Genomic DNA, 14883 nt, shown 5'->3' with positions numbered 1-14883 from the left:
TTTAATGTTTGTTGGCTTTTGTAAGTCCAAACTTTTTTATGTTTTGTGAAGTAACGTTCACTTGATGTGTTCGGAGAAATTTATGGTACAAGAATATAACCATTACAAAAATGACTGTTATAAAAAAAAAAAAGGATAATTAGAAAATTTTATTCGCTGGAATAATATGAACATTAAAAAATTAATATGTAATTTTTAATAACAAATAAAAATTCAAATTACAATTAGAATTAAAATAAATAAAAAGGTCAATCAATATTTTAATAACATATTGATAAATTTGGAGAGTGTTATTTGGTGTTGTTAAAATGTGACTAGTTAAATTTGTAAAATAAAAATTTTAATCAAATTTTAATTAAATTTTATTGAATCCACCGCTAGTTCTTGAAGGATAAAATAAGGTCATTGAATTTACCGTCAATGGGTTTTAATTAAATTTTATTGAATCCACCGCTAGTTCTCGAAGGATAAAGTAAGGTCATTGAATTTACAGTCAATGGGTCTGTTATTTATGCTCTGAGCAGTCATGGGGCTCACATCATTGGTGTCGTAGAATAGCTCTACCTGAAAACCAGCTCATAGACATAACAAAATGACAGTCAACTTTTTCTTCCGAATCCAGCAACCTTGTCCTCACGTTAGATTTTGAGGCCACCTTGATTACTGTTCCTTACAGAACTCCAGGGCAAAGACATGCAATTAAAAAAACTAACTTCTACACCAAATTAATTAATTAGAAAATGATCAGTAGTTATCTCGACATGCCATGCTGCTGCTGCATTAATGGTGTGCAGCTCCAATTCAACGGGTGCACCAAACAGTTCAAAGACACCCAGTGCATTTCGGCTTTGATCCCTAGGCCGGTTCAAGTAGCCAGGACACATCCTGAAGAGATTCTATTGGATTTGCATGGGCTCCTCACATGAACAGTGAGTTCCGTGACCCTCGTTTCGAAATTAAGAAGTCCTAGCTAGCTTTCAGTAAAACAGTACGTACTTGGTGTGGCATGATCTAAATGACTATATCGATATAGTAGATGGATTTTTGCAGAACTGGAACCTTGTTTCATGCTATTACTAGTTGTACGGATGTTGAATAATATTGAATCTATTATCTAATCAGGAGATGAGAATCCTGATAAAATGCAGTATCTTCTTCTACATGTACTTTCATCTAAACCTAATGTTTGTCTACTTTGTCCAAAGTGTCATTAATACAAATTTTTTTCAAAAGTCATATAGGCACAAATATGATTTATCTTTTCTATATTTATGATGGAGACGTTGAGTTGAGTTCGAATTTTCTCAGGGGATTGAAAGAGAAGTTCATGTGCTTGCTCTCGAATGTGTCCGAGAGAGAGGGAGTTAGTAACACATGCATCCAATAACTGTGGGGTCGGTGGTTTTGAGCTGCATGAATGCCCAACATACCATTTGTTCCAAAAAAAAAAAAAAAAAAAGCTGTGGCTTTGTAGGTTCTGCTCTCTTCCCGTGAGCCTATCGTTTGGAGTACTTGACGCTGGTCACGGGCTGTGAAACACATGATTTGCTTCTGGAGAAAACAAAAGTTGCAGTACCGAAGGATCGTTTTCAATTAACAAAACTGCATTTACGCATATAAATGTGGATTGAGATTTACTACAATTCTTCTAATATAGATATCTTCTATAATTCGGAGAGAGATAGGCACAACATGTAAAATTCACTGAATTTAATGTACAGAGTCCTAATCGAAGTAGTGCCAGTATTCATCATGTCCCAAAGTTTTCTTATAAGTTGATATCTGATCTTAGATATTGTCCAATGAAAGAGTCTCATTACGTGACTATGCCAAGTGACTTAAAAGGGCAGTCTTGAGTATGTTTTCTTGGCCTTCCCTGGCCTCCTTCCTCCTTTTTCCAGAAGTTGGAGTGACCACTTTCATGCTTTTATGGCGGCAGGGAGTTTGGAACTCTGTTTTTTTAACTCACATACCGCTCAGTGAGGGTTCATTTTCGGGACCATGAATGATGCTTAATGACAATATTTTTTTGTCTTGCATCGGGGCGATGATAATATGGATGGTTTGTCTGCATGCAATAAAGCATGAGAGCTGCATTGAGTTTGACCCATTTGAGACGTATGTTCGTGCCTTGCATTATTAGTTTCTTCTTTACTGCATTGTCCATTGGAAGGTTGCGGTATTGCAGTGAATTGGGGTGAGAAATGAGTAGTACTACTAGTGTTGCTATCTAAGGGAAAAGTGTCGTATTCTGGACCCGCTCACCGACTACAGCACATGGTAATCCAGGGATATTTCCTACCTGTGTTCAGCAAGATACTGTTTTGTGCTTCAAGCGATACTTGAAGATATGGACACAGAGTTAATAAAGAAAATGAAAAGACCATAATGAGAAGCTAATGGAGATTTATGACAATTCAATGCCGCCACCCTGGAACAACAAAGAGGACCGATCCCCAAATGCCAGGTCAAGAATCTTATCAAGAGTTCGAAACCCACTTGAGCCGATCATAACAACACTCGGGGAAAATCAAGAAATAAAAGAAGTCAGGTAATATATACTAAATATGAAGTAATGCGTCATAACAATCTCCTTATCATATTAACACTTGAAAATTTATTGAAGAATACATAAAAAGAATTGTAGTAATTTAATGTACTTTCTACAAAGGTTAGGTCCAATCAACTGTAGAAGCAAGGCACAGAATCAAGGTTCGGTTGAACTTTGCGGAATTAGCACATATAAGACCCAACACAAATCAAATCATGTAAAACAATTTCCAATCTTCTTGCTAGCCTGAGAACCCACCAAGTACAGTTAAATCAAAGGAGTTGCCACTCATCCTCGTGCGCATGGCCCTCGGCATCACTCATGGCCACCACACCAAAGGAATCATCATTTTGGAGCCCATCAGTGCTGGCCGAAGACTCAGGGTGACTAACTGGTTTCGACAAATTATGCTTCTGAGCCACGGTAAATAATGGAGCACCATTTGATTCATCAGCTAGCTTGGATGCCCGGAGACAAAAATCATCAAAATCATCTGTCAACCGGGAAAAATGAAAGAGAAAATATTCCAGTCAATAAAACATTGGTCATAGAAAGTGAGCAGTGGAACCATGAAACTAAATCGAGAGGAAGCAAAAAACCTTTGTCTCGACAATAAAATCCAATTGCTAAGGATGGATCAATTGAGTCCAGCGACATGTGCCGAACGATACTGAGAAAGAAAGAATTAGAATGCCAAACCAAACAAAACGAAACCATGAACAGGAAATTGATCTCAGCAATAAACTTACTTGCAGTGGTAAGATGAAGTATCAGCCTCTAGATCGTCCCTACTAATGTTAACTACCTAGTAACAAATAGCATTAAAATAATATAGCCAGCGGAGAGAGAAACCAAAATTGCATTATATGCTCAAGCAGCCTAGAATGTAAAACAACCAGCATAAGGAGAATATTCAAGACTGATAAACAAATACAAGAGGGGAAACAAGATGACGTTTACAATGATGAAAAAGAAATACACAAATGACAAAACAAGATGCTGGGCTAAAATCGACCTCCTTTTTTGGTCAATTAACATTTTTATTTTGAAGCTTCAAACTAAAGAAACTAGTAATAGGTCTTGCAATGAGGCCTAAAAAGTTGCAGGTTTTGCATATATGTGGCGATTTTCAAGAGCAATGATAGACTGACAACCGAACTAAACTTTATTTACAACTTATCAATAAAATAATATTTTTTAATAAAAAATTCAAATCCATCAAATCAAAATCAAATTAAAACAAATATTTCAAAAAATATTATTTTATTTAAATATTGTATAAAAATTGTAAAATAGTTGTTGTTTTATCATTTCTCGATTTTCAATCCAAAGAAACGGTAACCCCAATTAGTGGATAAAGCATGAACAATTTAGTCATTGACAGCTTTCTCCACAAAATCACAGGCCATCATGTTGCTTCTTACCATCTCCCTTCATCTTTTTTTTTATAAGTAACCATCTCCCTTCATCTTATACCTCTAGTTTTCTAAAATTAAAATAGATCAAGGTTCTATTATTATTTTCAGATATATCAATTTCTACAGGATAGTTCCATCCATCTAACATAAGTAATTACAAGTACTTACATATGAAGTAATTAATTCAAGTGAGGGTACATACCGGTTGAGTGTCGTGTGGATCAAGGAAGAAAGCTTTTTCATCTTGCACACCAACAATGTAAGTTGAAGCCCCAGGCTTCCCACCTAAGATGCCAAGGCTCTGTGGGAACATAAATGTTGCCTGCAACAAAGGAATATATCTGCAAAGAATATGACAGTGAGTTATTAAATGGATGGTAAGAAGCAGGATAGAAATATGTTCTAAATTTCACTGATAAAATCATTGAGTTAACATACTAGTCAATATTTTCTGCATACCCATATTTGAGGATTAGCATATTTAAAAAGGGGTATGGGTCTCACTAGGATCAGTTAAACGGGATAATCATCAAATACCTTCTCATATCAATGAAATATGAAATTCTTGGAGAACTGATAAAAAAAATGTTTCTGACTGTAGGGGGTGCTCAGCCTTATTGCCTGGGAAAGGGAAGTTCGTAATCTTTATAAAAAATAAAAATAAAAATAAGTTCAAGGTGCTCCAATTGTAGATCTAACTAGTCTTTTCAGAGTGTAAGCACAAACATGACTCTCACAGCGTTACAAATGGTATCACAGTCAATCCGTGCCAGAAATGTGAGATTTAAGGTGTCACAAGGGAATGCCCCAACAGGGATATCAGAGATTTGATTGGGGACCAATTAACATCCCAGATCAATTTGAGGGTGGTAAACAGGAGTGTAGGGAATGAAATCACATATTGCTTGGGAGTGAAAAGTTCTTAGCCTTAATAATGATTCCAAAGAACTCCAATCTTAACTTCCCTAGTCCTTTTGGAATATAAAAACAAATGTGACTAGCTCTTTCCTTGAGTCGTTACACCTCTCCCTAAAACAAGGAGTGAAAGGTATGTAACGGGTTTGATCCCATGTGGGTTCATGAGTTGCATCTAAACAAGGTAGACAAAAATGCATTTATCAAGTCTTTCCTCAAGAAGATAGTTCAAAAAACCCAGTGAATATACAATCCCAGCTAAACCAAAACCAGTTTAAAAAGGGGAAAAAAAACTAAACCAAACCAGTCATTAATATACAATGGTTTGAGATACCCATGCTAAACTAGATTCTAAAACTTCCTAGGATAACCAAAGTCCAGAGATAAAGGACAATTAGTGAAAAACCTGTAACTTTACAAACCTGGGATTGACTTCTTCAAGTCCAAGAACCAGAGGAACCAATAAAAGAATGGGTGTCCAATCAGCTTGACCTCTTGAAAACTCACAACAATGCCTAGAGGCATCTTCAATGCAAAGAACAGGAGCTCCACCTCGCTCCCCATCTTCATCTCCAGAAACAATATAAACAGCCATAGGAAGTGGCTGGTCCTCAAGGTCGGTTACTACTCTTTTAAAGCGGGCTAGAGTTTCCCATGTGCGGCACATTGCATAAGGGCCCACCCACGACCCAGCAGCTAGGTCATAAGCCTTTCCAGCTTGAAGAAGGTTGTGGATAGAGAAAGGTGATGCCTCAGAATCCCCAAAATGGTGAAGAATCTCAATGTATTCTCGATCCAGCGGCTGCACATGTTGCAAATAAACCATCAGAAAGATGCATAGGGATGATTATCTCTAAGATGAATCAAAATTCATCTTACATGGTGTTAGGGAAAAAAAAACTAAAACACTATATATATATCTCTCATTTCTACCATAAACCTTACCTTTTGCAGAGGTTTCCTCCAAGATCTACCTAATCGATGAAAAAGCAACGCCTGCAGAGAAAAGATAAAGCCATTCATTAAAAATTTGTTCTGATTAAAGCAAGAAAAAAACTACCAAATGAGAAATAAACCTGAAAATTGTTTTAAAACAATATAAAGCCAATGAGGCAAAATTAAAGCAGAACATTACCTGAGCAGCAAGCATCTGACTACTGCGAAGCATGCAACCCCAATTCACATCACTGGTATATTTTGAATCTTCAATAGCATCAAAACCTGTAGAAAATGGAGATATAGGTTTCATTCCAATAATTCCAACTTGCAAAAGCTTTCTTTCTAGATTCCTCATAGAAAAGAGATTATTTCATTAAACAGACCTTTTCGATATGTCATCAAAATTCTTGATGAAAAATCTCGTTCAAATGCTTGTACTCCATTGCTAGTAGAAGCATCTCCAGATGACTCTTGTGAGATTCTATAGCACACACCTAAAAGCCATATGTCACTAGTTGAGCTAGAAATGCCAGTCCTGGTTGACCCTAGCACACGCTCCTGAAGTCTCCTCATTGAGCCAATAGCCACAGCCTTCTTCACAGCGGCTGTCCACCCATTTTGTCTGGCATGAACTTCATATGCTGGTGAATCACTATGAGATGCCTTGTTTTCACTACCTGATGGCTCGCTATGTGTTTCAAAGACTGAGAAAGCAGATGCAAAGAAACTTGACCATAAGGAGGCCTTGGGGAACTTACTATCACTGATTCCTGGGTCTGAAGTTAAGGATGTTGGGCTTCTATTTGAGGTATCTGTTAAAGTATTTGAAGAGAAATCTGAAGCAACAGCTCTCTCACAGAAACCCTTCATTACCTACTAATGAAGCGTCATACAATGATGTAATCGGCTCATAGAAGCAACCCAAATTTCAGTATTTACCTGCCGTCAAAGGTAAAAATAAAAATAAATTCCAATCCGAAACACTAGGAAGCACAAGAGACCACACCCTACCAATGAAAGGAACTAGTTCCTAAAGCCCAAAAAACAAAGAAAAAACCAAGAGTAGTTGTGAGCAGTCATCGCTCATTGAAGAGATTGGAGGATAATGGCTTTTAACACCAACACCGCCTTCTTGACATCTTCAAAGGTTCTAGCATTGCACTCCTGTCAAATGCACCCCATTAAACACAAATAGACCATCCAAATTCAAGATTAGTGTGGCTTCCAGGAGGGCTTCACCAGCATGCCAACATCTCCACCCCTCCTTGCGACATATCCCAATCAAAACCAAATAATGAAAGTAAAAAAACCCAACTTTCTTTGTTTCCACTCGGGAAAAAATTGTTTTTTAGATTCGCAGGAGAAAACTCAAAACAAGTGAACGCAAGTATTCCATGGCATGACAATTGCACATCCAATGTCCAGACAAGCTAAAGTATTTTTTGTTATCTTTTCAATAGATACATTACATGTTTAACTGCTACTAACTACTTATACAAAATAACGTTCAACTAATACTATGGGGCTTCTGAAAATTCCATGATTAGTATAGCTACCAATGAAATTGCCTCGCAGTATCATCTCAAGAACTTGGCCTACAACAAGGCTCTCCCTTTCGATTTTAACATTAAGTTCCATCAAATCTGGAAATAATTTCTGTGCCTGAGATTCCATGAGACTTCCTTTGATTCCCTAATAAGACCATTCGCAAAACAGACATAAAGATCTGACTATAATAATTTTATTGGCACCGGTTGTCCGATTAATTGTGGAATTGTGGGGATGGACAGGCACGGAGTTTGTTGCACAGTTTCCCGGAAGTGGCTCAAGTAATTCAAGGGAAAATTTTTCTAGTTCAATAAATTGTTCGCTTGGGTTCAAACCTAAAACTTGGAGGGAGCATCCCAACAAGACAAAAGCTCTTTATACTTGAGCCAACCCCAATGGTTGAGATCCGACTATAATATAATGATCAATGAATAATCAATGACATAAATACAAAATACAAAGGTAGAATCCCATAAACGACAGACAAATTGGGATCTGAAAACGTCACAGGAATCGTAAGAGAAGTGATCTAATTATCCAACGAGTTCACGCAATTCAGAGATATCAGAAAACAACAACAGGATTTCTTGCAACAATAAGTCCTAATCAATACAAGCAGCACATAATGACCAGAAAATTCAAAAACCTAACATTAGAATGAACAACCCACAATATATATGATTATGCATGTAGAAAAGAGAGAGAAAACAGGAAGAAAAGGACAGCTAACCTGAAAAATTGCTGAATTTGAGTCTGATTAAAATAGAAAATAATGGAAGTCGATGCTTTTGGGGTCGGATTACTGGCCGGGTCGTGTCGCTTCTTGTGTATTAGGGAATTTATCTTGTCATGGTGACCGTCTGAGGGAAAAATTTCCACACATCCAGATAGATAGAAAACCCAAAAACCAAGCAGAGGTCGAGGTCGAGGTCGAGGTCCGAGCCTGTTTCGGAATCTAGGACTCTCGGAACTTGGTTGAGACCAACAGGCAACAATCTCCTCTCTGAATAATACCTTAAATTATTTATTTATTTATGTATTTATTAACCTCTTTTTTTTTTTTTTTTGACAAGATTACTTTTTCTTTTCGTGTGTGGAAAACTAGGAGCCCGCATTCTAAGCGCTCGACCTAAATTTAAGCCCAAAAAGAAACACCTGAGCCCAGGCCCAATCTAAAGAAGTGAATGAAGTACACCTGGACGGACTACCTGGCCGGTATCACTGTTTCGTTGAATTTTATGTTATATAGAAAAATGTTGTAGAGATGAAAGTAAAATTGATGTACTTTTAACGTAATTAGATTGTATTTTATTGTAACGTAAATTTAACGTTTCATCTGAAATAATATTATTATATAAATTTATTTTTTATAAGATCTATTTGTAAATCTATCACTTCTCATATACAAAATATTCATCCAACTTCCAACATACTTATATATATTTTCATCAACCATTGGATCAGCTCTTATATTTCTAAATAAAAAGTTAAAAAATCAATTGATAATGTGGCATAAGCACAAAAATTGATACTCTGACTGAAGCAAGTGTTGAGAAAAGTGTCCTCGATAGGCCCAATTCTGAAAACCCGCCCTCTGCGTCAATCTTAAAATAGAAGACAGTTGGTATACAATAAAGTATTGATACAATAAAGTATTAGATTTGGAAAAATCTAATTGTAAATATAATTATGTATTAATCTGTGTATTAATTTAATATGATTGGTTAAAAAATAAATTTGATTAAAAATAATATTAATTTAAATTTTGAGTATGAAGAAATCAGTATTGATACGCAGATTAGTACACGATTTTGTTTGTATGTAACAAAACTCATTAGATTTACATAGATATGTCGCATCAATTTTAAAATTTATGTTTATAAGATTTATAGATCAAATATTCCTTGTGATGTCATAAATAATTATAACATAAGAAATGTTTTAACTAGAAAGAACTTCATAAAAATAAACTCACAAGTTAATTTGACTTGATATGCTAAGTTTGATTATAAAGTTATTTTTATTGTAAAATATATCTAAAGTATCATATTTATAAATCATATTAATTTGTGAATTTATATATATATATATATATTTTGTGGTCGTAGTACTGCAACTTTCTTTTATAACATGCATATTGTGATTTTGTGAGACACCTTGTACACTACAAGAAATTAGGTCTATTATGGCAATTATCATTGCAAATAAAATCGCCGCAATAAGTCGTTATTGCCGTCGAATTTGATATTGCTGTTAACTTTTAACCTCAACTTACGATTAATAGCACCCGGTCCATTTAATTTGTTTTTAAAGCAATTTAACCACATGTGGCGACATAATGAATCACCACAATAGGAAATAACATATAAAATGGTTGTTCTATTTATAATTATTTTTTTAAAATTTATATTTATTAATTACGAGTGTTAATAGATGAGACCAAATATGGCAATACGATTGGGCATTCTCTCACCTAGACATCGAACTAGTGCACATTAGTGGTCCAATCTGTTTATCTAACAATGATGACAAAGCTGATTGTCAAATTAATTTATACGTACTTAGCTTGACAGGACGTTCATAACATGATAACAATATTTCTTTCTTTCTTAAATTTTATTTATGTTGGTTCTGATCATGTTCTGTATATAGTATTCTAATCGTATTTTAGTATAACTTAAGGTGTAGTCCTTACGTTATATAAACTAAATTAATATTAATTATCCCACTCATTTTCCAAGGCGGCCGATGGTCTTGATTGTTTGACAATGAAAAACGTGGGCATTTCAAGGAATTAACTGCCGTGCGAGACAGCAATGACAATATCACGAATTAATGCAAACACATGAGAAGATATATTTATTCACACGGCACTTTACCTAGCTACCCGTTAACACCCGAATCCTTTCATTTGTCTCTCTTCTCTTCTCTTCTCCTTTCTTTTCCCTTTCTTTTTTCAATTTTCATCCGGAAAAGTAAACTGACATGGAAGGAAGGTGTTAACGGGTAGCTAGGTAAAGAGTATGAACACACATACTAGTGCAATATAACACTCACATGTTATGACAGTACTTCTATGCAGAGTTAATAAGTTTGGAGAAGTCGGGGGAGTCATACTCCTGATCTGGCTTTGGATCAAATTATAAAACCCTCGGGCATAGAATATTTGTCCTTTTATTTTTCATTCCTTTTCTGTCAAGGCTCAGCAAAGTATCTAAACTTGCAATAATAAATACCTGCCTTCTTTGACTTCCAAGCATCTTTTCTTGTTTTCCATATATGTTTTGGTTTGATAACTTCAAAGCCAAGCTGACTGCCTGCCTGCCTGCCTGCATGCGTCGTGAGATGATTTAGACGACCATACAAGAAAAGCGTCCGTGCATTAATATTTGTCAATAAGGATATATAGTCGCGCGCGGTCGCGTTCATGTCTGCATCAAGTTTTGAGTGGAGTGCAGATGTAGCATAATTAATATGCGCGAGCGCGCGCACACACACATATATATATATATATTTATGAGAAAATGTACTTAATTACCATATGGCCGGGTTGAGAAAATACGTTGAAAACTAAGGCTAATATTCATTAATCTTCCAAAGACCTGCATACACAATGTTGCATGCATGCAGGTGAAGTTTTGTATAATTATTTCTATAAGATAAAGCTGGAAATTAAAACCATAGTACTATGAGTATGAAGCTAGAGTGCTTCCTAGCTACTAACATGATCAGTAGTACTACTTCTAGCATTATTAAGTTTTTGATGACTTCGAATATTTGGGGAGGATAATTATTTCACTATACAGAAAAAAAGTGGGAAGGTGATCTCTCTGGCCTCGAGAAAAGAAAAGCCTATGGGAGAAGGGAAAAAAAAAAAAAAAAGGTAGAAAAAGGTGGTAATTAAGGCCAGCCTTCAAAGCCAAGAATATCACGATTCATGTGCATATATGGTCTCAGGATCACCGTCTTACTTTACAAATGATCAAAACTGCATCATCAGCCTTATATGCATTGCATGAGGGTCATGATCTATGGCATTAGATTTGCATATGTTCGACACGTACGCATGCCAGTCTTGAAGGGATATAGAAAGCACGTCGCTTTAAGCATTTAAATTAAATATTGAAGCTGATCAATTCCCATTCATTGAACCGTCATGTATGTAACTTTGACAAGCTGTTCAGGTCGGAATATTTTGAGCTTTTATATATATGTTGGGAAGCCATTTTTATTTATTTATAATATCTCGGTTTAATGGGAGCTAGCTAGCTAACGTGGCACGTCTTTAGAGCAGGGCGGCGCTTCAATTTGTTTCGAGGTCTAACTAGGCGATTATTAACATGATAATTCTTATTTTAATTTATCGTTTTTAATTAACTAATAATTTATTTATTGCTGGCTAGGGGCTTTTCTCGATCGGTTTCTCCGACGAGGCCTCTCGCTTTTGTTTTTCTTGTTCCTTCCTTTTGCTTGGGACCTTCTCCCATAAATTAAAGGCGGTGCCGATGCTACTGTTTAATGAATAACATAGGGGTCCAATCTATACATATCTCAACTATATATATGTCTAAGAGTACTCATGCTAGAGACAGTATTGGAAATTCTACTGCATAAGTTTCAAAAAATGATGCGTCGCAGATCAAAATTAAAATCAAAGCCATATATATTACTTTGATAATGTGGAAGCAATCACATGAACTGCCAATAATATCTCACTTTATAAAGTTTTTGTAGTAAAAATTGTAGTGTGCTTAACGCTTTCTTATTCTAATGACAACATATCAATTGACTTTTCCTTTTCCCTTTTATTCTTTTGTTAATTTGGTTTGCAGAAAGTAAACCTGTTGATTATATTCTTGAGTTATCTGTACAAGTTATTGAATCCTAGAGATCTAGCTTTGAAAGTATGATTATGGTTGCAAGATTTCATCCACACAATCCAGCTACCATTAGATAAATTTTAGCTAAGAATTCAAGGGAATACAAGGTAGAAGGTTGAGTGGATCAAAAGTTTGACTATCGGTGTTCTAAATGCAGTCATTGATTTCGCAAGCAGTGTCTATAAAGCATGCGATAGGAGTTATTCTCAGAAGGTGGTTTGGGTTGAAGAAAAAGATGGGTAGCATAGCCAAAAACTGGAAGAGCCTTAGCGGCCAGAATAATTGGGAGGGTTTATTGGAGCCTCTCGACATCGATCTTCGCCGGTACGTAATTCACTATGGAGAAATGGCTCAAGCTACGTATGATGCCTTTGATACAGAGAAGGTATCTAGATTTGCAGGAAGTAGCCGATATGCAAAGAAGGATTTCTTCTCTAAGGTGAGTTTAGAGAAGGGAAATCCTTTCAAATATAATGTGACAAAGTTTTTGTATGCAACATCAGAAATCGATGTCCCCGACGCATTTATCTTAAAGTCGCTATCGAGGGAGGCATGGAGCAAGGAATCAAATTGGATAGGTTACGTTGCAGTAACCACAGATGAAGGGAAGGCCTTGTTGGGGAGGAGGGATATCGTGATTGCTTGGAGAGGAACAGTACAGACTTTGGAGTGGATAAATGATTTAGAATTCCTTCTGGTTTCAGCTTCCAAAATACTTGGACCTGAGGGTGATCCTAAGGTGCACCATGGCTGGTATTCCATCTACACCTCTGATGATCCCCGTTCGCGCTTCAATAAGACTAGCGCCAGGAACCAGGTACGTACGTAATATTTTGATAATTTATTTGCCTATCGTATTCGAATGATCTTGTTTTTTATGATTATTATTTACGAACCATGCCGTTCAGAACTCATCGATGAATTTGAAACAAAACTATCCGATAACCCCAAATCATAAAACTTATTATTTTTTTATGGTTTTTGATCTACAATTAAGGAAATTTAGATAAAAACTAATTTTGCAGACTTCGATAATTTTGCCCTCCCTCTATATTATATTTCCTGGTTCCGGTCCTGCCGACAACCAAACTATTATTTCGTTTATCCAGGTTCTTGGTGAGATTAGGAGACTATTGGAAGAATATAAGAACGAGGAAATCAGCATAACAATAACTGGCCACAGCTTGGGTGCAGCAATTGCAACTCTAAATGCTGTTGACATAGTTGCCAATGGATTCAACAAGCCGAAAGATCAGCTAAAGGTAGCCTGTCCGGTAACAGCAATATTATTTGCCAGCCCCCGCGTGGGAGACTCAAACTTCAAGAAGGTGTTCTCTGGATATAAAGATAGTCTTCGAGCTTTACGCGTCCGAAATTCTCCCGATCTTGTTCCCAGCTATCCCTTAATAGGGTACTCGGATGTGGGAGAAGAGTTGGAAATCGATACTTGCAACTCGAACTACCTGAAGAGCCCTGGAAATCTATCGACTTGGCATAACTTGGAGGGCTACCTGCATGGAGTTGCAGGGACACACGGGAGTGGATTAGGAAGGTTCAAGTTGGTGGTTCATCGGGATATTGCACTTGTAAACAAGACGACGGATGCTTTGAAGGACGAGTATCTTGTTCCGACATCATGGCGATGCGTGCAGAACAAGGGCATGGTTCAACAGGCTGATGGTTCCTGGAAAATGATGGATCATGAAGAGGAAGACTTCGATCCTTGAACTATATATTAATGCTTTATATATATATATATGGGCGTTTTATTGGTTTGGGTTTCTTTCGATCGTCTCCAAGTATAAGTTTGGTTGTGCTCTTTGATCTAGCTAGAATAATCATGTGGAGAGATCTGATTGCGTTAAATGTTCCAATTTGCTTTTGACGGCATTAGCTTAATTATTAGAAAATATAAAGTAAAGAATAAGCCGTACGTACTGTGTAAAATTTGAAGGTTGTCCTTGAATTAGGGTTATACTTGTGTAATAATTAAGGATCGTTGTGTGAACCTTATATGCTATTCCGTGTGATCAACATCAATAATGATATATATGCTGAATAATGCATATACGAGATTCTCCAGGATTTATCAAGCTCCTCTCTAATCTCATGATGGCTATATATATAAATATATATATATATTATTATAATAAGTGGCTATCTAATTATTATAGTAATTTTTCTTGTTTTTAGTTAATTTGATATCTATTATTGGCCTTAATTGTTTTATTTGTAATAGATCAAAGTTGTTTGTTGTATTGAGAGAAGAGAAAGATGAATGCATGCACATGGTTAAAACTAAGAAAAAATATCTATTCAATTGAAACCTTTTCTGTTTGATGGCCAATGGCCCAATGGGTAATAAAAAATAAAAAATAAAAATCTCTAAGGATCTCATGAACAAGTTCTCCTATACGCTGGGTCTGCATGCTTTGTGGAGAAACAAGTCTTTCTTTTTAATCATCATTTTCTTTAATTAAATATACTACTATTCTTTCAAAATTATAAGTTTCGGATGAAGGTATTTGCTAGATAGGTAGGTTGTTGGTGTACTATATGTAGTTTTTTCTTTCAAAATTAATCAATCTGCGTATTGAATGCATGATATAGAAAATCCTAAAAATAGAATGTC

The 14883-nt window shown here is 36.0% G+C and overlaps 2 protein-coding genes across 5 annotated transcripts; one reads left to right on the top strand and one right to left on the bottom strand.

Annotated features, from left to right (window-relative positions):
- Positions 1-2576: 2576 nt before the first annotated feature.
- Positions 2577-8396, bottom strand: LOC122276276 (cysteine protease ATG4-like). 4 transcript variants are annotated; one of them, XM_043085869.1, is made up of 10 exons: positions 8102-8395; positions 6881-6987; positions 6207-6762; positions 6020-6105; positions 5830-5880; positions 5307-5686; positions 4172-4310; positions 3301-3356; positions 3151-3221; positions 2577-3044 (listed from the first exon to the last, which is right to left on the bottom strand). In XM_043085869.1, the coding sequence occupies exons 3-10, from the start codon at positions 6691-6693 to the stop codon at positions 2824-2826; spliced, it is 1491 nt and encodes a 496-aa protein (XP_042941803.1). In that variant the 5' UTR covers positions 6694-6762; positions 6881-6987; positions 8102-8395; the 3' UTR covers positions 2577-2823. The 4 variants fall into 4 exon arrangements, with proteins under 4 accessions (XP_042941803.1, XP_042941804.1, XP_042941802.1 ...); XM_043085870.1 differs by lacking the exon at positions 6881-6987 and having other exon boundaries at positions 6207-6500; positions 6582-6762; XM_043085868.1 differs by lacking the exon at positions 6881-6987.
- Positions 8397-12078: 3682 nt separating this feature from the next.
- Positions 12079-14344, top strand: LOC122275364 (phospholipase A1-IIgamma-like). The gene is made up of 2 exons (XM_043084384.1): positions 12079-13068; positions 13361-14344. The coding sequence occupies exons 1-2, from the start codon at positions 12403-12405 to the stop codon at positions 13976-13978; spliced, it is 1284 nt and encodes a 427-aa protein (XP_042940318.1). The 5' UTR covers positions 12079-12402; the 3' UTR covers positions 13979-14344.
- The last annotated feature ends 539 nt before the right edge of the window (positions 14345-14883 follow it).

The sequence above is a fragment of the Carya illinoinensis genome, chromosome 9 (assembly GCF_018687715.1).
Source record: "Carya illinoinensis cultivar Pawnee chromosome 9, C.illinoinensisPawnee_v1, whole genome shotgun sequence".
NCBI lineage: Eukaryota > Viridiplantae > Streptophyta > Magnoliopsida > Fagales > Juglandaceae > Carya > Carya illinoinensis.
The sequence above is the reverse complement of the archived record's forward strand: the minus strand, read 5'-3'. Positions and strand labels throughout refer to the sequence as shown.